Below are 27,066 nucleotides of genomic sequence, written 5' to 3'. Positions count from 1 at the left end.
TCCTTTTCCACTACGATACGTCAACGAAGCAAAGCGAAGCATGTCAATCACGTTCCGATCATAATTCGAATTAGTTTTTGCGTAATATACAAGAAAAAGCTTTCAGTTAATTTTGTTCTCAACAATTTTTATTCAGACAATCATTAAAAAAGAACTGTCTCCTGTGCTAGTGTGAAGAGAATTGGTGCGGTTAAAGATAACTTTGCAAATATTTGCAATCGGGGGATTCATCTCGTATACACGTGTGTGAGTTCAATCGAGAGTACGTACGCGCCTGGAAATCTAGGAAACAAGACAAGAAGTATCATTTAAGGTCAAAAAAATAAGTGTATTTCTTACTAAAAATTTTGATAAAGAGGAGCAGTAATACTATATTGGGGAAGAAGCACGTTTAAAAGACAGCAACAAAAACTTTGAAAATGGAGCAAATGACTCAGATTATAACCAATTTGCTATCTTCGGATAATGATGTTATAAAAAAGGTAAGTTTAGAATTGTTAATATGGGAAATTGTAATATATGTATGTGAAAATATTTGCAAGTGCGATTGTGCCTTTTCTGATAAATTACAAAATTGTATATGACCGAAGAAGTTGGTGCCTCACATGAAGCACGTGGGACCCGCCACCCGCCACCATAATCGCTTCGGTTTATCTGCCTCGTTTCGCCAATTGCCATGTTGTCTTCTCGCTTTTTTCTTTCCTCCGAATTTATTGCCCATTATCTTTTTTTGGTTTCATACATCGTGCTTATGCATTTTTTAACTTTATTTTTCCGGCATTTGACATTTATTCACCCATTCAGTTATATGGGAAGAGCATGAATGCCTTAGAAGTTTTGGGCCCAGTTTTCCTTGCACTTCTAGTGTTTTACTTTGATTTTTTTCGGTAATAGTCTAGTTGAGCGGTCGACTGCTAATACGCTACCAAAAATATCGAGAGAGGGGTCAAAAGACGCGTATTAATCTCGAGATATTTGCAGTTGAAGATGGCGATTTCAATGTGGTTGTTGTTGTTTACCCACAAAAAAATTGTGCATCACCGTGGCGGTAGCCACGGTTATACCACACACCCGGACTTGGCACGGCGTAGCCCAGGGTTATTTTTTAGGTAATAGTCTAGTTGAGGGGTCGACTGCTAATACGCTACCAAAAATATCGAGAGAGGTGTCAAAAGACGCGTATTAATCTCGAGAACAATAATCCGATGGCGGAAAAGGAAAATTTTATCTCTGTCCGGAGATATTTGCAGTTGAAGTTGGCGATTTCCATGTGGTTGTTGTTGTGTTAGTACCCCCCAAAAAAATTTTGCATCACCGTGGCGGTAGCCACGGTTATACGACACACCCGGACTTGGCATGGCGTAGCCCAGGGTTATTTTTTATAAGCGCGGCCGAAGGCCGCCAACGTAGAAAGGTGTTCTGCGCAAAAATACTATGGATCCGACCCCCGGTTTCGGAGGTACCCGCGGGTCTTTTTTCGGTTTTTCGTTAATATCTTTTGAACGCGTTAAAATTTTTATTTTCCGCCTTCGGATTATTAATTCTGATGTCAAGACGCGTCGTTTGACACCTCTCTCGATATTTTTTGACGCGTATTAGCAGTCGACCCCTCAACTAGACTATTACCATTTTTTATAAGCGCGGCCTAAGGCCGCCAACTCAGAGAGGTGTTCTGCGCAAAAATACTATGGATCCCACCCCCGGTTTCGGAGGTACCCGCGGGTCTCGGTTTTTCGTTAATATCTTTTGTACGAGTTAATATTTTTATTTTTCGCCTTCGGATTATTAATACTGATGTCAAGACGCGTCGTTTTAGCAGTCGACCCCTCAACTAGACTATTACCTTTTTTTCATACGACGGTAGATGCTGATGAGCTTAGGATGTTTTGTGCCAGCCGAGCCTTGCTACATCGATAAACTTTTTATTTAACAATTTATGCTGGAGAGGAGACTCAATTTGTTCCGTAGGAATTTTGTTTTGGCTATAAGTACGATGCATATCTATCTATATGTTCTACAACAATGGTCATCAAACACGTGTTCGTTTAAGGTATAATTTATAAAAAAAGTATCCGGTAATAGTGCAGTTTACGGTACCCACCGAAATTTGGGCCAAACTTTCGAGTGAGGTATCAAAAGACGCGTATTCACGTCTAGATCAAGAATCCGAAAGCGGAAGTTAACTTTTTTTTACCCGTTCAAAAGATATTACCGAAAACCCGAAAAAAACCCGCGGGTCCCTCCGAACCCGGGGGTCGGATCCATAGTATTTTTGCGCAGAAAACCTTTCTGCGATGGCAGCCTTCGGCCGCGTTTATAAAAAATAACCCTGGGCTACGCCATGCCAAGTCCGGGTGTGTGGTATCGCCAACTTCAACTGCAAATATCTCCGGACAGAGATACAATTTTTCTTTCCGCCTTCGGATTATTGATCTCGAGATTAATACGCGTCTTTTGATACAACACTCGAAAATCTTGGCACTACTACCAAGTATCCATGTATACGTAGGCTATAAAATGTATAATGAACTACCAGCAGAGATAAAAGACTTGGGGATTCAAGGGGTTGTGTAGCGCAATATATAGCTTCTCCAACCCAATTGTCAACCTCACCTTCGAGCGGCGAATCCCGTTTCACTAACAGACGAGGCTCTGGCGCCCCAAGCTCCTCATGGAACTTGGGGGTGGGGGGAAAGGGATGGCCTGAAGGTTCAATGTGGCCATATAAATCGTTCCCGAGATGGTCGGGCCAGCACCTTAATGGTGCTGTGTTACCGGAGCGTATCGGATCTGTATCCGACAAAGGACCATCACATCGATAACACTCCCCAAAGCTTTCGGGGAGTAACCTAATCGCTACAACAACAACAACAACATAAGAGACTGTGACAACGTTGTTAAGTTTAAAGAAAAACTATTTCTATATTGTAAAAATTTAAATATTTAATACTAGTTAAACAATGAATGTACTCATTTCTTTTTAATGAAATAGTTTTAAGAAACAATTATGAATTTTGTAAATTGTACTATACAATGAATTAGGCTTTTTTGGCCGTAATAAATAAAATAATAATAATAATAATAACAAATCTTAGGAGGGTCCACATTTTTTTATTATCTCCATGCTTAGAAAACGTTCCAACTTTATGCCAATTGCAGACTCATTCTTGTTTCGACTGGTATGTAGCACACCGGTTAAGTCTAACAATACATATACATATGTATACAAACCGTGTATAATTAACGAATTTCGCTTCTTTCAGACCTTAGGCAGCACATATGTATATGGAAGCCAAATATTCGCTATGAAAATGGTAAATAGTATTTAAATGCCTTAAATTGAATGAAAAATCGGTGGTGAATCAAACATTCGGCTATGTACATGCATATGTGCGCATCTGTGGGGTGGGGCCACAAAGCGAATAATAGCCACATAATATTCTGTGATGGCAATAATAAAAGTTCGCTTAGTTGTTGACTATGCAGAAAAAAAAAATATATGTATATTTTATATTTCAATAATTTGAGCGGGTGGTAGAATCACGTCCTTACCAACCTTCTAGACAACGCAGCCCTACTTATTATGTGTTAAATATACATCAGCTGCTCGAAATCATATCCATTCCGACATCACTAATGATCAATCCCCATCACAGTCCATCCCGACAACTGATTTAATAAAATACATATGTATGTATTCTATTGTATTTTCGTTCACTTTGTGTGTTTCTTTTCAGTAAATCCATATTTATAGTTAGTCCAATTAATTGTTAAATTTTATTATTATTATTATTGATTGTTAACTTATAATTAAAATTACAAGCTAGCGGTTTTTAAATCGGAGCAATGGCAATTAAGGCCTTCAGCTCACCAGGTTTTAGATTTGCCACCGTAAATATGGATATATACATAATGTAGAAGACTTAGATAATATGACTTAATGTCTATTGATATGTGTATGAGATCGTGTTTTTATTTTGTGGTACTGATTGAAAATTTTAAATTGTTATTTAAATAACGTAATAAAGGCCGGTGGATTTTAAGAATAATATAATTTTTGTTATGTTTTCTGCATTAGGGGTTGATAACATAATTAGGGGGTTGTTGTTGGAAAATGCTAGGGTACCTTGAAAGCGTGGCCATTCAGTTAGGAGATGGGGGAATAGTTATAGGTACTCTGGAGTTGCAGTAGTTACAGTCTTTTGGAGGTTGGTTTTCTATGTGATATCTGTCTGTAACATGTGCGTAACCTAACCGGAGACGTTCAAATTTTACTATATCAAGACGGGGTATGTTGTCTATGTGACGAAGAAATGTGTTCGCGTTGGTTTTATTACTGTTAATATATTGGTACCAGGTAGATGTTTGTGAAAAGGTCATTATGGGCTAGTCTGTAAAAATGTGAAATATGCCTCTTTATGTCCTCAAAAGGTTATGAAAGGTCTTGCACAATAGATCTGCACAAAGGTCGCAGTGCTTCCAGAACTATTAATAATAATAATATGTCCTTAAAATTGTTGTTTTGTGTAACGGTAAGTGGAGCTAGGTGACCAGACTTGGCAGTTTGGTCAGCTAGTTCGTTACCTAGAATATTAGCGTGACCGGGTATCCAGATCAAAATGAATTTGGGAGAAAATTCTGTTAGTAGTATTCTTATGTTATTAGCATAGTATTCGTTGTTAAGTGGGTTTTTTACCGAATCTAATGTAGAAAGCGAATCTGAGCATATGGCATATTTTCCTGGTGTGTCTTTGTAATAGTGTAGGGTATTAAAAATAGCTATGATTTCAGCGGCAAACGCGGATAAGTATTATGGTAGAAGAGATGTGAGTATGATTTCGGAATTTGTTGTGATACTATATGTGGCAGATTGTTGGATTTCGATCCATCGTTGAATATAAACTTATAATCGTTATATTTGTTTGATATTCCTGAGAATAGTTGTTGATATACTGAAGATGGGGTAGATGACTTGTTGTGAGGACGCGTTGAAGTTACTACAGCCGGTGCGATAAATTTCCATGGTGGGATATTTATTTATTTATTATTTATTTACGTACCAATGATGTGTAAAGGGTCTTGGTTAAATAAGGATCATTTTCATTTATTAACAGAAATAAATATTAGCACAGTAAGATCATGTACTATCTTTTATAGTACAACAGACATTAAATAACAGGTAAATAATCATCATCAAATTCTTTAGCCCATCTTTTAATAAATCCGAGTACACCCGATGCTTTGTTTACGATAGATGAAATATGCATGTTAAAGCTCAATTTCGCATCAAAAAGAACACCTAGGTTACATACTACAGATATACGCTCCAAAGGAGCACCATCTAGCATATAGGATTTTAAAACTGGGTTGACTCTGTGAAATATCATTATTTTACATTTGCAGCAGTTCAAAACTAGTAGATTTACTGTACACCATAATTGAAATGAGTCCAAATCGGCCTGAAGTAGATCCAAAAGGGAAGAGTCAGAAGAAGGCAAGTATGTATAGCATAGAATGTATAGCATAGTTTAACCCAGTAAGTCAAGTTTATGAGTTAAAAGCTCATGATTAACAGAATCAAATGCTTTGCTGAAGTCGGTATAACTAACATCGGTTTGCTTATTGGATAAAAAAACCATCCATGACTAGAGAGGTGAACTCAAAAAAGTTGGTTGTGGTTGATCTTCTACGCACAAAACCATGTTGGCGGGGTGATAATAAAGAAGTACATATATATTGAATTTGGCAGGTGATGATCTTTTCGAACATTTTAGGAATAGCCGAAAGTGATTGCTTCCAAGTTGAAGGGAATACAGAAGATTCAAGAGATAGTGTAAATAATTTAAGGATCGGCTTAGATAAGTTGACAGCGCAAAACTTTAGAACACAACTAGGAACACCATCTGGACCCGGAGAGGAAATTGGTTTCAACTCCAGAAGACTCTTCAGAACAGTATCTATATCTATGACAGGATTTAGAATACAATTAGAACTATCTAAGGTGGACGGATAGAGATCTGATTGAAACGGCTGAGATGAATAGGTCGACTTAAAGTATTCAGCAAATAAGTTGGCAACATCATCATCCGAGTTTGCGTTCTTACATCCATAGGCAAAAGCAGACGGAAATCCTGCTGATTAAGACGATGAAAGTTTGACCTAGCAACTAAATATTTTCTGTAAGTCAGGGTTCGGAAGAGTATGGAATATTTAGAAGGGAGCATTGATGTATAGATTTTTGGAAACAACGGACTCAGGATTTTTGTTTTGTCTGTTTTGTAAAATTGTCGATTATGTTGTGGATAGGAGTGTCATGGCTAGTTAAGAGGTTTTTGAAGAGATTTGTTGTGATGAAGTCGTATCGGTTGTTTTTTATTGTATGAAGATTAGCTTTGTACATTATGTTACGGATGCGCGTGGTTCGGAAGGCTCCCAAAGTTAGCCGTGCTGCAGAGTTAATGGTGGATTGAAGTTTTGTAATATTTTTTTCAGACGTACATATATCCGTAAAGGAATATGCCGTAATTGATTTTTGATTCAGTAAGTGCCTTTACGACTGATATGAGAGTTGAACTTAGAGCTTGATAAACATTTTATGATCATTAACCTATTGTAACGAATTTGCTGCAAATTCCTCTTATTTGCCCTTTTGCTAGGTTCGTATCGCTAAACTGTTGAATAAATAACTCCAATATTGAATAATGGAAAAATGGCCTTTATTAAAATACTTCACAATAACACTCAAACTGTGCAACGAATAGCTTAATAACCAAACTGATAGCTCAAATGAAACTCCACTATTGGCCGCCAGATCGCGTGCTTAATCAATAACTGATTGATTGCTCAACTCAAACTGAATTACAGCGCCTCTTCATCTGTTGCCTTTTATACCCTTTGGTTTCCTCGTTCACATTTTTCCAGAATGTACTAGCATTGTCCATGAGCTCTCAAACTTCTCAGCTATAACTAAAATTGCACAATTTTATACATCTTTTAGGCGCTTCCAGAATCTACTAGTCCAGTAGCTCTCAAACTTCTCAGATATATGCATGTGTTTGCGCATTGACTCTCCGCTGCTCGTATTCGTACATGGTACATATGTGTAGACGCAATTATTTATTCGTTTATGTATATACATAAAGATTGAATTATTGATGTGAATGTTTGTAGTTTACAGTCTCGCGCGCACATAGGCATATAAGTAAATGCATCTGTGTGTGACATCTCTCTGGGCTGTCTTATATATGTGTATACTTGATTTGATTATTAACGTAGTAAATACTGCTTGGCATGGCCTTAGCATCGCCTTAGTGATGGGATAACTTAGTGATGCTAATATCCGTGACACTGCCCTCCACCTAAGTCTGATCGTCCCGATCAAACAAATCTCTCGATCTAAACGTTGCCAGCCTTTTCAAATGGATCACTTTCATTTTGGTTCGTGGTTTACCGATGGTTTGTATGCGGTACACTACATCGTTGATCCGTTTTACAACTTTGTATGGGCCTTCCCAATTACACTGCAATTTCGGGGACAAACCTTTTTTACGTTGTGGGTTGTATAACAACACCAAATCTCCTTCCTGAAAGCCTTCTGAATTAATTGCTTTATCATATCTGGCTTTCATCTTGTCACTCATAATCTTTGTTCGTTGCCTTATCAGATCATGTATTTCTCTTAGCTCTTCTTCCAAATCACTAGTGGATTTCCTGACATTTCTCTCCGAATTGGCATCTATCCCAAACTTCAAATCAGCTGGCAATCTAAGGTCATTGTCAAAAATTACTTTTGCAGGGGTTTGGCCCGTTGTCTCATGCACTGCTGATCGGTAAGCCATCAAGAATAATGGTATGCGGGTATCCCATTCTTTATGGTACTTGTCTACTACTTTCCTTAAGTGCTCCTCTAATGTTCTATTGAATCGTTCTACTCTACCATCGGATTGAGGATGCAATGCAGTTGTCCGTGTTTTTCGAATGCCCAATGACTTACACATTTCCTGGAACACAGCTGATTCGAAATTCCTGCCTTGGTCAGAATGTAACTCCATTGGTACACCATACCTTGCAACCCATTCGTTTTTAACCACTTCTGCTACTGTTTCTGCTTCTTAGTTTGGGATTGGGTATACCTCTGGCCATTTACTGAAATAATACATAACCACCAGTACGTATTTGTTTCCGCAGTTGCTAGTAGGAAATGGACCTGCGACATCCATGGCGATCCTTTCAAATGGCGCACCTGAGTTATATTGCTTCATCTGACTTCGTATTCTGGGCCCTTTCGCTCTGCTGCAAACCTCGCAGTTCGCAATCCATTCAGTGACCGACTGACGGCAACCAACCCTATAGAATCTCTGTTTAATCTTCTCGAGCGTCTTCGTGATTCCAAGATGACCTCCGCTTGTACTATTATGCAGCTCGCTGAGCACGTCAGGAATCCTCTTTCTGGGAACAACTATCAGTTTATTCTTGTATTTACAATCCTCACTCTCCCATACTCGATGAAGGCAACCGGATATCAATTCTAAACTGTTCCACTGTGCCCAATATGACTTCGCAATGGGACTCTCTGCTGACATCTCTTCTCTGTTTGGTCTTTCATTTCGTTCGAGCCCTTGCATAACACGTGACAGATCTGCATCTTCTAGCTGGCACTTACTTAGTTGTTCCTTGTCCCATTCATCTGTACATGTTATATTCATTAGCCGGACATCTATAATGTCTTCTTTAGCCTCGGCTTTTGAACAGTGCTTGCATTCCAAACTACATGGTCTTCGTGACATTGCATCAGCATTTCCATGGGTACTTCCTTTTCGATGCTCAATGGAAAAGTCGTAGCTTTGTAGTCGCTCGATCCACCGTGCCAATTGTCCTTTCGGATTACGGAACTGCAGAAGCCATTTCAACGCTGCGTGATCTGTCCTGACACGGAATCGCTGGCCGTATAGGTATTTGTGAAAATGTTTAATGCACTCTACCAATGCCAACAGCTCTCTCCACGTAACACAGTAGTTCCTCTCTGGTTTTCCAATCGAACGGCTGTAATATGCAACTACCTTCTCCTGTCCATCGACCAGTTGTAATAAAACGCCTCCTATAGCATATCCACTCGCATCTGTATCTAGAATAAATGTTGCTCCTGGAATCGGATATGCTAACATTGGGGCAGTGCATAAACGCTCCTTCAATGTTTGGAAAGCCACTTCTTGCCCCTTCTTCCATTCAGAAGCTTTGTTTTTTCTTGTAAGCTCATGGAGGCTATGGGCTACGCTGGAAAAATTTCGTACAAATCGGCGGTAATATGTGCACAGCCCAAGAAAACTTCTCAATTCATGTAGGTTCTGTGGTCTTGGCCAATCCTTTACTGCCTCTATCTTTTCATTCGCTGTACAGACACCTTCTGTAGTTACCTTGTGGCCCAAATAATTTACTTCCTTTTTAAACAGCGTACACTTTTTGGGACTTAACTTCAGACCAGCGCCAGCTATTCTCTGGAAAACTTCCTCCAAGCTCTTAAGATGTTCATCAAAACTCTTGCCCAATACGATGATGTCGTCCAGGTACACCAAGCATGTTTTCCAATGTAGTCCTTTCAGTACCTGATCCATGAGTCTCTCAAAAGTAGCTGGTGCATTACAAAGTCCAAAAGGCATCACTGTAAATTGCCAAAGACCATCACCGACACTGAAGGCTGTTTTCTCTTTATCTTCCTCCTTTACCTCAACTTGCCAGTAGCCGCTTTTCAAGTCCAGTGTGGAAAACCATTTCGTACCAGATAGCGAGTCCAGAGTGTCGTCAATTCTTGGCAACGGGTAGCTATCCTTTTTCGTAACGTCATTCAACTTCCGGTAGTCCACGCAAAACCTCATTTTTCCATCCTTCTTCTCTACAAGTACTACCGGTGAGCTCCATGGACTAGCTGATGGTTCGATGACGCCGCTGTCACTCATTTCTTGTATGATTTGACTCACAACTTCCCGCTTCGCTAGTGGAACACTACGTGGAGCTTGACGGATCGGCCTCGCATCTCCAGTGTCAATTTGATGTTTCACAACATTGGTGCGGCCTGGTTTGGAACCATCCTGGTCAAATATGTTCGCGTATTTTATGAGCAGTTGTTTTGCCTTACTCTGATAGGCTTCCTCTAGCCCATGCGTCCATGCCGTGATATCATTTGAAAGATTAGTATTATTAGATGAAACGTGTTCCTGGAGCTGTTCACAGTTAATAACTACTTCGGCCTCTTGGCATCTTCCCAAAATAGCTCCTTTGGTCAAATTGAATGGTGACTTGAACTCATTAGGTACTCTTACCGGAATACGTCCATCTTGTTTTGTCATAGCCAGGGTTTTTCCTACACGTATGTTCAGTGCTGATTTATTTGCTGCTTCGACAACCCACAATTTGTTTGTCCCACAATCTCCATCAACCTTTGCCCAGATGACTGCTTCTGATTTTGGTGGTATTTGCTGACTCTCTTCCACCAGCACTCGTTTACTACTGTAGCCTCTCTTGTAGCCGAAATTAAGTGGCACATCCATGTTCTTATATCGCATCGTCTTGCTTTGCATATCGATTTTGATGCCTTGGTTGATTAAGAAGTCCACTCCAATTATGATTTCATCAACAATACCTGCCACTATAAAATTGTGTAGTACCGTGACGTTCCCAATTGCTACTTCACATTCTACTTCTCCAATTACCTGGGTGTCTTCTCCAGTGGCTGTACGCAATATTGCTCCATTCAATGGTCTTATCTTCTTGTTGACTAAATCCGCTCGAATGATGGAATGAGATGCACCCGTATCTACAGTCAGTAAACGTTCTTTTCCATCCACATGTCCTCCGACAGTAAGATTGCTCGACCTTCTTCCAATTTGTGAGATAGAGATTATGGGGCATTCAATTGAGGGAGTCAGCTGTCGCCCCTTGCTGCTGACTCGCTTTAGTTTAACGATTGATTTGTCTTGGAGATTTGCTCATCTCTTTCTGCTCTGCGTTTACGACCACCCACATCGTTGGAACTGTTAGGGTTGGTGTTGCAATAACGCGCAATATGCCCTGGCTTTCCACACTTAAAGCATTTGACTGCATCATTATTCTTCTGCTGCGTACCCTTCAATGCATCCAAAATTGCGTCTACCCAGTCTGGCTTTTCCACTTCCACGCGATGAGCTTTGTACGCTGGCTTACTCAAAAGTGAGGCTGTTTCCTGAGTCAGTGCATGCGATACCGTTTCAGCAAACGTTAGTTTTGGATTCGCATATGTAGCCCGCTTCGTTTCCACATCTCGTATGCCATTTATGAAGGTCTGGATTTTTACCCTTTCAGTGTATTCCACGGGTGCGTCTGCATTTGCAAGATGAGCCAATCTTTCAATATCTGAAGCAAACTCCTGCAATGTCTCATTTGCTTTTTGGTAGCTGTTTTGCAACTCAATTTGGAATATCTGTTTCCTATGCTCGCTTCCGTAACGTCTCTCTAAAGCGCTCATCAATGTTTCCGCTCGTACTCTTGGATGGTATGTAAGATTTCCGCGGCAGGCCCTTTCAGTGCCACGAACAGAGCTGCAATTTTATCTTCAGCATTCCATTGGTTCACTGCTGCGGTCTTCTCAAACTGTAGCTTAAAGACCTGAAAAGGAACAGAACCGTCAAAGGATGGTGTCTTTACCTTTGGATTACTCGCTGAAACAGCTGGGCGGTTTAGTTGTAACTGCTCCATACGACCTTTTAACGCTTCTATTTCGGCATCAATTTTGTCCTCGAGTTGTAAAATTTTTGCATCCTGCTCTTCCAGTTTCACAAAGAGCTGCGATGATACCTGTTCCGAAATTTGTGCCGACATTTCAGATATACGTGCCTCTTGCGCTTCCAGTTGAGATGCCAAATATGTCTTCTGTTCTTCCAATTGTGTTTCCATCTTAGATGTTATCTGTGTCGACATTTCTGACATACGCGTTTCTTGTGCCTCAATCTTCGATGTTATACGGTTCTCCTGTGATTCCAGTTGAGATGTTATATCTGTCTTTTGCACTTCGAGCTGTGTTGACATATCGGTTGATATTTGTGACGACATTTGCTTCAGCACTGCTAGTATCGCGTTAGTGTCTACACTCGCCAATGGATTCGGAGTCTATCTTCTCTTCCAATTTAGTCGCTGGCTCTTCCACATCGGGATAAAAGACATACTCGTCCACATCAATTCCTTCCAACTCCATTACCTCTCGTAGCCGTGCTTGAAGTTCGATCTTATTGCCGGTTGTATTCAATCCACGGCTCTCCAACTCCTTCTTCAGTTGCTGGATCTTCAATTCACTGAACTTTGCCATGTCCTTGTAGTCCTCTGGAATTTATTTAACAATTCCTCTTCTGACACCAATTGTAACGAATTTGCTGCAAATTCCTCTTATTTGCCCTTTTGCTAGGTTCGTATCGCTAAACTGTTGAATAAATAACTCCAATATTGACTAATGGAAAAATGGCCTTTATTAAAATACTTCACAATAACACTCAAACTGTGCAACGAATAGCTTAATAACCAAACTGATAGCTCAAATGAAACTCCACTATTGGCCGCCAGATCACGTGCTTAATCAATAACTGATTGATTGCTCAACTCAAACTGAATGACAGCGCCTCTTCATCTGTTGCCTTTTATACCCTTTGGTTTCCTCTTTCGCATTTTTCCAGAATGTAATAGCATTGTCCATGAGCTCTCAAACTTCTCAGCTATAACTAAAATTGCACAATTTTATACATCTTCTAGGCGCTTCCAGAATCTACGAGTCCAGTGGCTCTCAAACTTCTCAGATATATGCATGTGTTTGCGCATTGACTCTCCGCTGCTCGTATTCGTACATAGTACATATGTGCAGACGCAATTATTTATTCGTTTATGTAGATACATAAAGATTGAATTATTGATGTGAATGTTTGTAGTTTACAGTCTCTCGCGCGCACATAGGCGTATAAGTAAATGCATCTGTGTGTGACATCTCTCTGGGCTGCCTTATATATGTGTATACTTGATTTGATTATTAACGTAAATACTGCTTGGCATGGCCTTAGCATCGCCTTAGTGATGGGATAACTTAGTGATGCTAATATCCGTGACACTATTTTCTAGTGAGGGTGAGAGATAATTAACGTGTGAGAGCCATCTGTACTTGGAATTGACTATGACTCCTAGAATTTTTAGTTCGTCTACATCTGTAAGACATATGTTGTTTGCTTGATTAATACATTTACAATTTCTTTTCCTGCATATATGTATGTAGATGTTTGCATTTTCCCAAAGATAACTCAGTGCCAGAGTAATCACTCCAGTTCAAAATTTCCGTTATAACATAAAATAAATGTAAGGCGCGATAACCTCCGAAGAGATCTAAGACCGAGCTACTCTTCCAATTTGCGTCGTGCTCATCTTGCTTTTCCCTACAAATTAGCCGGACGGGACCTACGTGTTTTATGCCGACTCCGAACGGCATCTGCAAGGCAGATGAGTTTTCACTGAGAGCTTTTCATGGCAGAAATACACCCGGAGCGCTTGCCAAACACTGCCGAGGGGCGATCCCGCTTAGAAAAATTTTCTTCTAATTGAAAAACCTTATTTCTAAAATTTTGATGTTGCTTTGCCCGGGGTGTGAACCCAGGGCATACGGTGTGGTAGGCGGAGCATGCTACCATCACACCACGGTAGGCGCCAAAATTTAAATTTAAATTGATAGCTTGGTTTTTTTTTTGAGTCGAGTTGGGCTATGATATGAAAGTCGTCTGCGTATGCTCAGAAACTTAACTCCCTGTTTGTCGATATGATATTTGCGAGTTTATTGTAAGCAATTAAAAATAGTACGACTGATAATGGAGATCCCTGAGGAATTCCATTGAAAAGGTTCTTTATGTTAGAGTATGTATTACCTACTCTGACTTTGAGTTTCCTGTTTTTCATAAAGTTTGATACGTAATTTATTATTTTTTTTGCCAACCTTCCATTCTTGAAGTTGATCTATAATGGTGTGGATACCAACTCTGTGGAATGCCTTTGAGAAATCTAGCGATATTATGGATATATGTTTTTGGACGAGAGAGAATCAGTTATCATGTAGTCTAAATATATTTGACTATCAGTAACTGATCTCCCTTTCCTGAAGCCTATTTGATGGCTATTAAGTAGCTTGTGGTTTGTAACAAACCACCATAGCCTGTTAGATATAATTTGGTCTAAGGTTTTTGCAATTACAGGGTTTAAAGAAATTGGCCGATAGGAGTATACGGCAGTTTTGTTGCTACTTGGTTTTAAGATAGGAATAATTGTGTAGCTGTCAAACATTTTATTATATAGAGAAACTAGGCGAATTTTAGCTGTATGTGATAATTGCTTTACCATCTGGCATGTAATTCTGTCGAAGCATGGGGTGGAACAATTGGTTCAGCGCTATGCTTAGCTCTGTACAGATAATAGATTTTTCAATTTCTTCCGCTTTTTCGTCAGTAATGTAGTTTGGTGGGTTTGTCCTGAGAGTTTCCTTTTTAGACCTAAATGTGTCCGGGAAATTAACGTCGTCCGATTGTTCAGACCAGTGGGTACAAAAAGTGTTGGCTATTTCAAAGTTGTCCAGCTTGGTAGCATTGTCATGTGTTAAGCAGTGTATTCCGATGCGGGGTTTAATACCGCAAAATCGTCTCGTGGGAGTAGTGGGTTTGATTTGAGAGGTAAAAGCAGATATTGAATCTTTTTTGGCTATTTTTATTTCTTTTTTTAATTTAGAGGCTGCTTTTTTATAGTTTAAAATATTTTCGTTAGAGATAGAACGTTTGAGTTTTCGCCAAATATAGTTTTTATGCAGTTTGAGTTCTTCTAGCTTTTTGTTCCACCATGGTACAGATTTTTGTTGTAAATTTTTGAATGTCTGGGGGATAGAGAAGTGGGCGCTTTTTAATACTATTTTTTGCATGTTTGCGGCTTCTTTGTTGACAGTTTCACATGTTGGTATATCGTTACAAAACTTTTCTGAGGGATTATGATACTTCTCCCAATCAGCGCGAGCTATAAGAAATTTGGGTTTCAAGGTATTGTGCGACTGGTTAGTAGAGTGAAATAGTTTTGTTAAGATTGGGTAGTGGTCACTTCCTAGGAGGTGATTTTCCACCTTCCATATTGCATCTATAGCTAATTGGGGAGAACAAAAGGTGAGGTCTAGGTGAGAGAAGGTGTTATGTGTATTGAAGTGAGTGGCGAAACCGTCGGTGAGAATAGTATAGTTAGAGTTATCTAAGAAGTTAGCGATTAATTTCCCTCGGGAATTATTGCGTGGGGAACCCCATTTTTGGTGCCAACTGTTGAAGTCACCGGTGATTATGCTGGGTATCCGGTTTGAACTGAACGCGTTGAATAAGTCTGATGGTACAAGTCTCATATTATGGGAGATGTATACTGAAAAAATGGAGAATTTAATTTTGGAATAGATTATTGCTGATATTGATTCGAAGCGTGTGTTTACTTCTTTATATTGAATTTTGTTATGGTCAAGGAGTGCGACTCCTCCATACGTAGTTGAGGAAAGATTTTTGTGCCATAAGGAAAAGTTTATGGGGATAGTGTGTGTGGGTTATGTTTTTTAATTAAGATATCGGCAACTCTTTGTTCCTAACCCGCTGGGGGTAAATAAGTAAATTAAGTAAATTCGTAGTTATTTTTAATTTTTTATTTATTTTGCCTTCAGCATATTTCAAAGGAGTTTTTTAATGACATCAAACCAAACTATTTTCGAGCATGAGTTTTGATTTCCAGATCGTATATTAGAGAACTATGGTATGATGGCAGCGTGCTCTGCCTACCACACCAAGGTTCTGGGTTCAAGCCCCGTGAAAATCAACATCAAAAATTTTGAAAAAAAAAATTTTTTTTAATAAAAAAAGTTTTTCTAAAGGTGATTGTTGTTGCTCACGTCAGTAGTTTGGCAACCCCTCCGAGTGCATTTCCTCTGTGAAAACTGATTTGATGGTCTTTTGCCGGATGCAGATCCGGTACGTTCCGGTAACAAGCACCATAAAGGTACTAGCCCGACCATCTCGGGAGCCACATGGAACCTTCGAGGTCATCCCGCGTACCCATCCCTAGATCCATCAGGAGTTCAGGGTCGCCAGAACTTCGGCTGTTAATGAAACAGGATTCGCAGCGGGTAGGTGGGGTTGACAGTGAAGTTGGATTCAACGGGTTGTGTAGCGCAATATATAGCTTCTCCAACCCAATTGTCAACCTCACCTTCGAGCGGCGAATCCCGTTTCACTAACAGACGAGGCTCTGGCGACCCCAAGCTCCTCATGGAACTTGGGGGTGGGGAGGGAGGGATGGCCTGAAGGTTCAATGTGGCCATATAAATCGTTCCCAAGATGGTCGGGCCAGCACCTTAATGGTGCTGTGTTACCGGAGCGTATCGGATCTGTATCCGACAAAGGACCATCACATCGATAACACTCCCCAAAGCCTTCGGGGAGTAACTTAATCGCTACAACAACAACAACAACAGAAGCTATATATTGCGCTGGCAACCCCTTGAGAGAGTTTCGCTACACAACCCCTTGGATAAATTTGGTATTTTAGTTGCATCTTACGACAGGCATACATACCGCGGATATATTCAAAGCCCTCTAACCCGCGGTATAAAACATGTAGGATCGGTCCCGCCATTTTGTACAAAAAATTAAATAGGAGCGCGTCTAAAATCACAGTTATTGACTTCACAAAAACTGCTCGACCGTCTATTGAACTTTCTGGCGCTCAACTCCTTGGACATAGTCTGTAGAGCGCAGCGACTACTTCTGCAATTGGTCACTCAATAAATAAAGGAGCCAGTTTTCCATAAATCTTCTGATCCATACACAGCTATTTGGCGTTTTCTCTTCTACACTTCAATGGATCATGCTGACGCTGAAGTGTTGTAAAGGCAACTGCAAAGATGTGGTATCTTTGGGTTTCTAAAAATATTTAAGCGACTGATTAAGCGAACTTTTGTTAGTACCCTACTATGTATATGCAAATATTTAGTATGCATAGGCATTATTTTATTATTTCTTATTATACACATAAATTCATCTTTATATATGTGGTAACATTCTTTTGCGTACATATATAAATTTGTATTGCATTAATTGTGTTAATTTCTATTGCCCTATTATTTTTTGGATGACTAATAGTTTACGTTGTCAGCGTGTTTTATTAATTTATATGTCGGTACATGCTCAGCGGCAACACCGAAGATTTTCCGCAAACTTCATCTGCTTACATATGCCGTACGGAATTGGCATAAAACAAGAAGGCTGCGTCGAGCCTATTTTTTAGGAAAAATATAAAAGAAGCACGACGCAAATTGAAAGAGAAGCTGGGCCTTTAACAACTTGGCGCCTTGTACTATTTTTTAACGTGTATTTGTTCATACATACACATATAAATATGTGTGCTCTAGAGAAATGGTGTTGTCTAGTCATAAAATGTTAATACATATTCATATGTATTTCCGTTCGCCGGCTGCTGCTAATTTAATGTATGTATGTTTTTAGTTATTTTTCTAAATTTGGCAAGTTTATCATTTCAAAGTCACCTTTCCTTCATGGGCACTATTAAACCAGACACTGTAATTGTTTTTCATGACTGCACAACGATTCCTAGGCTTACTGGAAGATCACCAACGACCGAAAAACTTCTATCAAAAATGATTTTTAAATGCTCTAACTTCATAAATGTTTTAATTAAAATCATGAAATGGTAAATGAAAATTTTTTCAGGTAATATAAAGCGTTTTTCACAAATATGCAAATTGTTTTATAACCTGCAGCCGAGATGGTGTGATCTTCCAGCCTTCCAAAAACTACGCCTATTTGAGTTTTAGATAATTGAAATAAATTCTGGGGGAATCGCCAAATACAAAACCAATAGGTATCATATTTTTTAACCAATTTCATAAAAAATTGCATACGAATTTTGGTGCAAAAATACGGCTGTACTGGCTGTTTTGTAAATGAGTGTATCAGGATTCGGAAAATCACTGGAAAACTTTAGATTATTCCAAATGTAATCTCTTGAAATACATAGTTGCAAAAACATTTGTTTCAAAATGGTGCCGGATTGATTACAAAATTTTTGGAAGCGATTCCGAATCAGTATTGAATTGATCCCGATATGAACCAAACTGTTTCCAACATGGCCGCAAAACAAAAGTTTCTGCACCCAGAAGTTGTCCCACAGATTCCTAGAAATTCCCGGAAAAACCGTAATTTGTACACAATGATCTCGAAAAAATTTATTTGTGGGAAAAATCCAATTTATTTACTAACCTTTAGCTACACGAAGAAAAAGAAATACCTTGATTCAAATATCCGAAACTCAGATTGGACTTCGATGTATGTGTACCACCCATTTACTGAACGGATACCAAATGAATTGGATAACAAAACAATCAGGAAATGTGCTGAAATAGTCACCAAATAATCTCCAAAATAATAGCGACAACCTTTAAATTCCGAAAGGTTCCCAAATTATCCGCTTATGACCATTACAACAATCCTTAAATTGTCTTTAAATTATCCCGAATTAGTTGAACTTGAACAAAAATGATGCTGAACTTGACAAATGCCAATTTGGACTGAGTAAACTTTTGAAAAACATATTAAACATCACCGAAACTCTTCCAAATTAGTCCCACATCTGAGTTTCCCGAAATTGCTTAGACTTTTATGGCGTCCTTATATGTAATTCGAAAATTGTTTTCTTTAAATGACATCTTATAAAGCTTTATGAACGGAACTATTTGCAGGTTTATAGTAATATTTTATCCATTTTTAGGCAACCGCTGATTTGCAGGAAGCTTACAAACATCCCGAAACTATTCCAGCACTTTGTGAAATTGCTGTGTCCGCGCCGGAGCCGCAAGTTCGACAATACTCTGCGGTGCTACTCAAAAAGCACTTGGCTAAGCTGCGTCAATGGAACAAGGTGCCAGTTGAACAACAGCAAATGTAAGTAGTTTAGTGTCCTTTACGTAGCAACGTTTCAATCTGAATCTTCCCATTTCATTTTACACAGCATTAAACAAGGCATGCTGAATGCACTCATGCAGGAACAACAAAAATCTGTACGCAAAGCTATTGCCCAATTTGTTGGGGTATTAGTTCGTCATGAAGCTAAAAAGGCTGATTCATGGATGAACGAAGTACTCAAATTCATCTATAGCTATTGTTCTTCGTCTGATCCAAACCAAAGTGAGCTTGGGTCTTCAACATTCGCTATTTTAGCCGATGCAGCACCCGATCAATTCTTACAACATATGGAATCAGTTTGTGAAATGTTTACGGCTGCGTTGGTAGCCACTGAGGCCACTGGCAATATGGCAACGCCTGTAATTTTCAACATATTAACTGGCATGACTTATTTGGTACCATTCACATTGGGCCACAATACAGCCGAACAAACTTTACAAAAGTCCATTCCTTTAATTGTTAAATCACTGCAAGCATTCGCAGTACAACCTGAAGTTGATCAATTTGTACATGCATTTGATATACTCGAAAGCATGGCTGATCTTAATGCTAAGTTGCTGAACAATCATATAAAAATGTTATTGGAATTCTGTTTGGAGGCAGCTAATAATTCACAACTTGATAGCGCTGTGCGCATCAAAGCCGTGGCTTATGTTGGTTGGTTGGTGCGTCTTAAGAAAAAATTAATTATAAAACAAAAATTGATTGAGCCCATTATACGTGTGGTTTTCAATTTGATGGCTACAGAACCAGAGGATGAAGAAGGTAATTCTTTTAGAGGCGCATAGTTAAAAATAAATATAATTTTAAATGTTTCTTATATGCACTTCAGATGATGAAGAGTATTTCTTGGCTGATGATAACTCAAATCCAATGACCACAGCCACTCAAACAATGGATCTACTCGCCTTAAGTGTACCACCGGAGAAATTAATACCACCATTGTTGCAATTGTTGGAACCTGCTTTACAAGGTCAAGATCCACTACCGCGTCGTGCTGCCTATTTAAGCATGGCTGTTATTGCCGAAGGTTGCTCAGAGGCAATTTGTAATAAATATCTTGAAACTATGTTGAATATAGTTAAAGTGGGTATTACCGATCCTACACCTCTTGTGCGTAATGCTGCCTTCTTCGCACTTGGGCAATTTTCGGAACATTTACAACCAGACATTACTAAATTTGCACCACAAATACTTCCGATACTTTTTGAGTTTTTGCATCAACTCTGTAATGAATTGCGGGTAAGTTTGCAAAATGAAGAAGTAAGACATTCAATTAAGTTTAGCACATCAATTTTGAAGCAATTACATTCTACTTATACGTAGTTTATTCAGAAATGTACAGTTACAACAAACAATTAGCGTTATTACTGCTTGGTAACTTTGTACAATCTTGGCTTTCTTTTATCGTTTTTTACCCTTTTCATTAATGCTTACCGAAAGTCATCGTGGCCAAATGATGTGATCACCGAGTCATGGCCGCCTAAAACAGACACAATACTTTATATGAATCAGCTGCAAATCAAGCGAAAATCCATTTTAACTAATTATGTAGTGAAAATTTATATACTAAATATGCTAGTTTTTTATGCTTTTTCGTTCTACACTATTTGGAAAATGAATAGTTGATTCGGTTTTTATTTTGCAAGCACTGAAAGTTTGCTTTTTATACATTTTTTTTTACTGATTTAAGTTGAATTGGTCAATTTAATACCGTGTTTTCATATCTTCTCTATCTAGAGTGGCGGTACAGAACCTAAACACATTGATCGTATGTTCTATGCACTGGAAACATTCTGTGAAAATTTGGAAGATGAATTGGTACCACACTTGCCGGTGCTGATGGAAATGTAAGTTGCTATCAGAGTCAGTTCATGTCAAATTGGCGATTGGTTTAAATTTTTATAGAACAAGAATTCCATAACTCGGTTTAAGTTATTTGCCGCTAAAGCTGGGATATGGGCTCTATTGATCACTTCCAGTTTTCCACTGCAGTTCAACTTTTTCCAAATTTCAAATATTTACATCTAAAAAATCCAAATATTCTCTAAAGATTTCTACCAAGGCGAATACTCAATCCGTCTTTTTTCTCCGATTAATTATTCAATAAAAGTTTAGAAGTTGGTCTTTTTACAGAAGAAACATTTTTTTCTAGATTGGGGAATAACAAAAAAATTTGAAAAAAAAAAATACATTATAAATAAAATGAGAAGTAAAAAATTTAAAAATTAAATTAAAAAAATTTATAATAAATAAAATAAACAAATTTTAATAAATAAAAAAGTAAAATAAACATATACTAAAGAAACTAACACAAGCGAAAAAATAAAGTCAAAGTAAAAATTCAAATTACATAATAAACCTAAATGGCGGCCACCGTGGTGTGATGGTAGCGTGCTCCGCCTACCACACCGAATGCCCTGGGTTCAAACCCCGGGCAAATCAACATCAAAATTTTAGAAATAAGGTTTTTCAATTAGAAGAAAATTTTTCTAAGCGGGTCGCCCCTCGGCAGTGTTTGGCAAGCGCTCCTAGTGAAAAATAAAATTTAAAAAGAAAATAAAAGTAAACAAATATATAGATTAAGAGAAAAATATCAAATAAAATAAAAAAAAAAATATACATTAAAAAGCAGTACAATAAAAAGCAATATATAAAGAAATATTTATAAAAAAATGTATATAAAAAATATACATACATATATGTATAAAAAAAATGTATACAAAAATATATAAAAAACTAAAAAAAATATATAAAAAAATAAATATATATATTTTTTAAACTAAAAAAATTAAAACGAAATTAAAAAAAAAATCAGAAATTTTCGCACAGAAATGAAAGAATTTTCGGACATCCAAATCCAAACCGTTCCGTAATTTTCCCCGCAACATTTACTTTAATTGTAATCTTTCATTCTAGCTTATTTGAGGCTTTGAATCCCAACAATTCCGTACGAGTGCGTGAACTTGCTTTGAGCGCCATCTCAGCGGCAGCTAATGCCACCAACGAGAATATGCTGCCTTATTTCCCCCGTTTGATCACAATTTTGCAATCCTATTTGGCACCTACTGAAAATGAGGATATAATCAGTTTACGTCCACAAGCAATTGATACTTTGGCCGCCTTAGCCCGTACCATTGGAAAACAAAACTTTATGCCTTTAGCCACCGATACAATGACGTTCGCATTGACTTTACTTGAAAAAGCTGAGGATCCTGATGTACGTCGTGCACTCTACAATCTAATTGCTTCATTAGCTGAAGTGGTCAATGAAGAAATGGCAACCGTCTTTCCAAAAGTAATTGAACGTATGTTTGATTCTATACTTTCAACGGAAGAGGTAGTACCTGAATTTAAGGATAATGATGGCGTACCGGCACCCGCAGAAGAGGTTGATGAGAATGAAGATGATATTGATATTGAAAATTCAGATGATGAAGATGATTTGGATAATATTGCTGGATATAGTGTAGAAAACTCATTTTTAGATGAAAAGGAAGAAGCTATCTTAGCATTAAAAGAATTTGCCGAACACACTGGCACAGCTTTTATACCGTACTTGGAGAAATCCTATCAAAACGTTTACAAAATGATTGATCATCCTCAGGAGGATATACGCAAAGTGTCAATTGATGCATTGAGCTCATTTGTTATTGCGCTTTTCAAGCAGCAAGATTTGCAAGGTGTCTCCAATGCTATTACAATTTTGTTACCAAAATTGGGACAAATTGTACATGATGATGAGGAAGTATCGGTTGTGCTGTCGGCACTCGAAGGGTTGGGTGATTTATTGAAAGAGTTAAAGCAGGTTGCTTTGCCCACCCCTGAACTGCGTGACGTTATCTTTGCATGTATAACCGATGTATTGCAGGGCAAAGTTGCATGCCAATTTGATGAGTCTAATGGCGATGATGATGAAGATGCGGAGGAAAGTGAATACGATGAGGCAATTGTTGAGGGTGCTGGTAATATGTTGCCATTGTTAGGAGCAGCAATGGGAGCTGATCAATTTAAACCCTATTTTGAGCGTGCATATCCGATTATTTTGCAAAAGTTGGTAAGTGAGAATTAAAACTCGTTTCAAACAACATTTGACCATATTTAATTTTAATTTTGAAACTGATTCCCTAACCTCTCACAAAGCCTTTTGGAAAAAGTCCATTTCAAAGCGAAAATGACATTTTTATTTGTTGCAGCAAAAAGCTAAGAAAAATGAAGATCTGGAATCACAACGCGCCTTTGCTTATGGTGCATTAGCTGAGTGCTTTGCACCACTACAAAAACACACTGGTGCATACTTCAATACATTCTGTCCAATTATGATTGCTGGTCTAAATGATGATTTCGATCAGGCACGTCAAAATGCAGTATATGGCCTGGGCGAATTGGTGCTATATTCTGAGGATAAATCATATGAGTAAGTCATATTTTTTAAACATTTTTTTCGAAAATGTTAAAATATTAATTTATTTTTTATTTTTATTTTTTTCTCACGCAGAGCTTATCCGCATATTTTAAATGCGCTCTCACAGGCCGTTGCCAAAGAGAATAAACCAAGTGCATTGGATAATATTTGTGGTGCTATTGCACGTTTGATTGTTGTAAATAGTGCATTGGTGCCACTTTCGCAAGTGCTGCCCGTTTTTATGCAACATTTGCCATTGCGTGAAGATTTTGATGAGAATGCATCAATATTTAAATGTTTAAAACAGTTATATATACAAGCGCGTGATGCAATTGCAAGCTCAATGGAGCAAATTATAGCAATTGCCATACACGTGCTATATAAAAAGGAATATACTGAGAAGGAAACATACGATAATGCATTGGGTTTGTTGCAGGAAATCCGTGAAAACTATCCCGATAAATTTAGTGCAGTTGCTAATTCGAATCCAGAAATTATTGCATTCTTGCAAACACTGTAAGCCTAGCTTAAATTGTGTTTTTAAATGTAGGTTTTGTAAGCAGTGATGCATAAATTCTATTTAGATTATAATTTGTGTTTTTCAAAATATTTTGGAGCTATTTTTTAATCAATGAATGAACGAAACTATAAGTTTGAAAAAAAAAATATATAAATAGTTTCTATTCGCCGCATTGCAAACGAATTTGAAGAGTGTATACGTTCCTATGATAGCACTCACCGCCAATTTACTTTAACGGTTGCAATGAAAACTAATTGTTTGAAAGTAATTTCGTTATTGAAAAAAAACTGCTAAATTAATACAATTGAGACTGCACGCATTTTTATTTCCTCGAAATGAAGTTCAAAACTTGAGTGGAACTGCATACATAACGGTATCAAATAAACGACAAACTTATGAGCAGGGACAGTTATTTGTAAAGGAAAACTATGTGTTAATTAATGAGTTTTGAAAAAAATTAGTTATACTCAATTCTATGTTAACAAAATTAAGGGCCCCATTCTCTATTACGAAACGATCGTTTGTTTCGCCTCAGAGATGAATCGCTAGTGTACGATGTTAAACGATGGCAACATATCATTTGCCAATTGCTTTCGCCGCCGTTGCTGTTTGACATAAAGTAAAAAAGGAAAGGCCAAACGAAAATGATAGAGAATTCCATTGCTAGACAAAATCGCTATCGTTCGCAATACAGAATGAAGTTCTAAATATTGGGGTATTTACGTCAGCTTGTAACTTGTCAGCTTAAAAGTCATTTGTTGCCAGTGATTTTTTTTTTGTAAACTGTATAAAAAGTAAAAGTATAACCACGTAATCGTATAAGCTGATAACAAGGGTCACGTGAATGCGCCCATTGTGTATTTGTGTCAAAATTTACAATATATTTGGCATAACTCATGAAACGTATATAGTCGGAAAAAACTATTTTATATTTTAAATTAAGAACAAATTGTTGCATAACATGTAAACTTAAATTTGTTGTAATTAGTTTCCAGGGACTTTTTGTTTTTGTAGTTTATTTGAGCTTTAGTTTGCTATACTTTGATTACTACTTTAGAATATTGAAGAATTAAATTAATTTGCAATCTTGTTATATTATGAAAAAATTAAAAATTGTCGGCAAAACTTATAAAAATCAGTCCCTGTATCAAACTAAGCAATGCCTTAAACAAATTTTTATTTGTATGTTTCGAAAAAATAACATTTAACAACTATGGTTACTTATATTTTCTTAATTAAATTTATAAAATAAAAAAAATTTCAAAATAAAATATAAAACAATTCCGTTATAATGTGCTGTTCGAATTATAATGCGAAAAGACAATAGCTCGGTTTTGGATTTTATTTCTTGAAGAAATTCAAATAAAAAAAATTGTAATTTTCACTAAATTACAAAATTTATTATAATCAAATTTATTATAATCATCTCAAATCTTTTCCTTTTTTAATATGTGAAATACAAACCAAACCGAGCTTAAGCCTTTAAATAACTATCAAAGTCGCAAAATTGTACGTTATATAAGCAGCCAAATTGATATTTTTGTTGAACCAAAAAAATTAAAAACCCTTAGTATTCTAATATACATATGCGATTTAAGCAATATGCAAGTTATTGAAGCATTTGTTGCTAAAAAATAAAATCAAGTAAAATAATACTGTATGTTATGCAAAATAAAGCATTATAGAATGAATGTAATTGCTGTATACACTGCAATCGTTAAACGTCCATATAAGGCAACTAAGACACAAAACAAAATATTGCCACATAAACGTCTAGTATTTTGTTCTTTTTTTTAACTTTTATGTAGGATTCAAATAAACAATGAGATATACAAACACACATAAAAATGCCTTAGATTTTAAATTTTAGTTTTTGTATATTTAAAATATACACAAGGAGAAGCTTCCCATATTATAAAATTCCATCTCCAAAATTCCTCAAAAAAAAGAAGAAAAAAAAAAACAGCACAGCAAAATAACTCTTTAAATAAAAATTGTGTATTTCTTTTTTGCTTGTAGCGTTTCAATTTGAAATACTCAAATATTTGACTAAAAAAGTGCGTATACATGTATGTGAAATTATATAAACGTACACATATTTGTATATGCATGCCGAATCTTCGCTGCCTTTTGAAAAATGGTAGTATTTTAATCTCCAAGTGAATACATATACATAAATATATATAATATATATATATAAAGGCTGTGATATGAACTCTGTGTCAACTTGTTATAGACAAAAGAAATGAAAATTAAAATAAAATAAATATAAAGCACGTTTTTCAACGCATTTTTCAACGCATTTTTCGTTTTGTGAACCACTCACAACACTAACGAATATAGAGAAAAACTGCTGTGAAGAAATTTGATATTTTCTTTAATGTTTTTCTTAAATAGTATATTAATATTAGCTGACATATGCTCTTTTTTTATACACAAAAATAATATAGATATATGTATAGCTTTGTGTACTAAAATAAAATAAAATAAATTCAAAAACGGCAGTTTGTTTTCTGCTTAAGAGAAGAAAAATATTTTTAATATAACAAATATGCTACGGCATGCGATGAGAGACTGCAGTGTGTAGACAGACATATGTCACGTCAATTCCTCCCGTATTTGTTTTCATATTTATTTATTTCTCAATCTATTTTACCAACAAAACACGTACATTCTTTATCCTTTATCCATCATTCACGCAAATAACATTTCGGAATCACTGCAGCTCTCTGCTACACAGTCAATTAAATTATGATTTTAGCCAAAATCTAAAGCTTCGCTGTGTTTTAGCGTTGAAATTCTCGCTGTTCATCATATTATCTTTCTTATTCGTAAGTAAAGCATTGTCAGCACACATGCTTAGAATTTTTAATTGCTTTGTTGCATTTCTTTTAATAAACACTTCAAAAAATTCCCCTTTTTTCATTATTACATTTTAGAATATAAATACAACGCTTGGATTTTTAATAGATATGCTTTATTATTAATTATTAATATTATTAAAATTAATTGCATTAAAAAATGTTAACGAAATTTTGCGTATTTTTATTCTTAAAAATATTAAATAAAAAAATAAACGATTTGTAGCTTTCAATACGAAA

General features: G+C 37.0%; 1 protein-coding gene across 1 annotated transcript; it reads left to right on the top strand.

Annotated features, from left to right (window-relative positions):
• On the top strand, positions 1–27,066 carry LOC137253278 (importin-4-like). The gene is made up of 8 exons (XM_067789911.1): positions 1–482; positions 18,847–19,019; positions 19,087–19,805; positions 19,873–20,282; positions 20,781–20,890; positions 21,960–23,097; positions 23,237–23,457; positions 23,539–27,066. Exons 1-8 carry the CDS (start codon positions 420–422, stop codon positions 23,963–23,965), a joined length of 3,261 nt encoding a protein of 1,086 aa, XP_067646012.1. The 5' UTR covers positions 1–419; the 3' UTR covers positions 23,966–27,066.

Source organism: Eurosta solidaginis, chromosome 5 (assembly GCF_040869045.1).
Source record: "Eurosta solidaginis isolate ZX-2024a chromosome 5, ASM4086904v1, whole genome shotgun sequence".
Lineage (NCBI taxonomy): Eukaryota > Metazoa > Arthropoda > Insecta > Diptera > Tephritidae > Eurosta > Eurosta solidaginis.
Note: the sequence above shows the minus strand (reverse complement) of the source record. Positions and strands in the feature narration are given on the sequence as shown.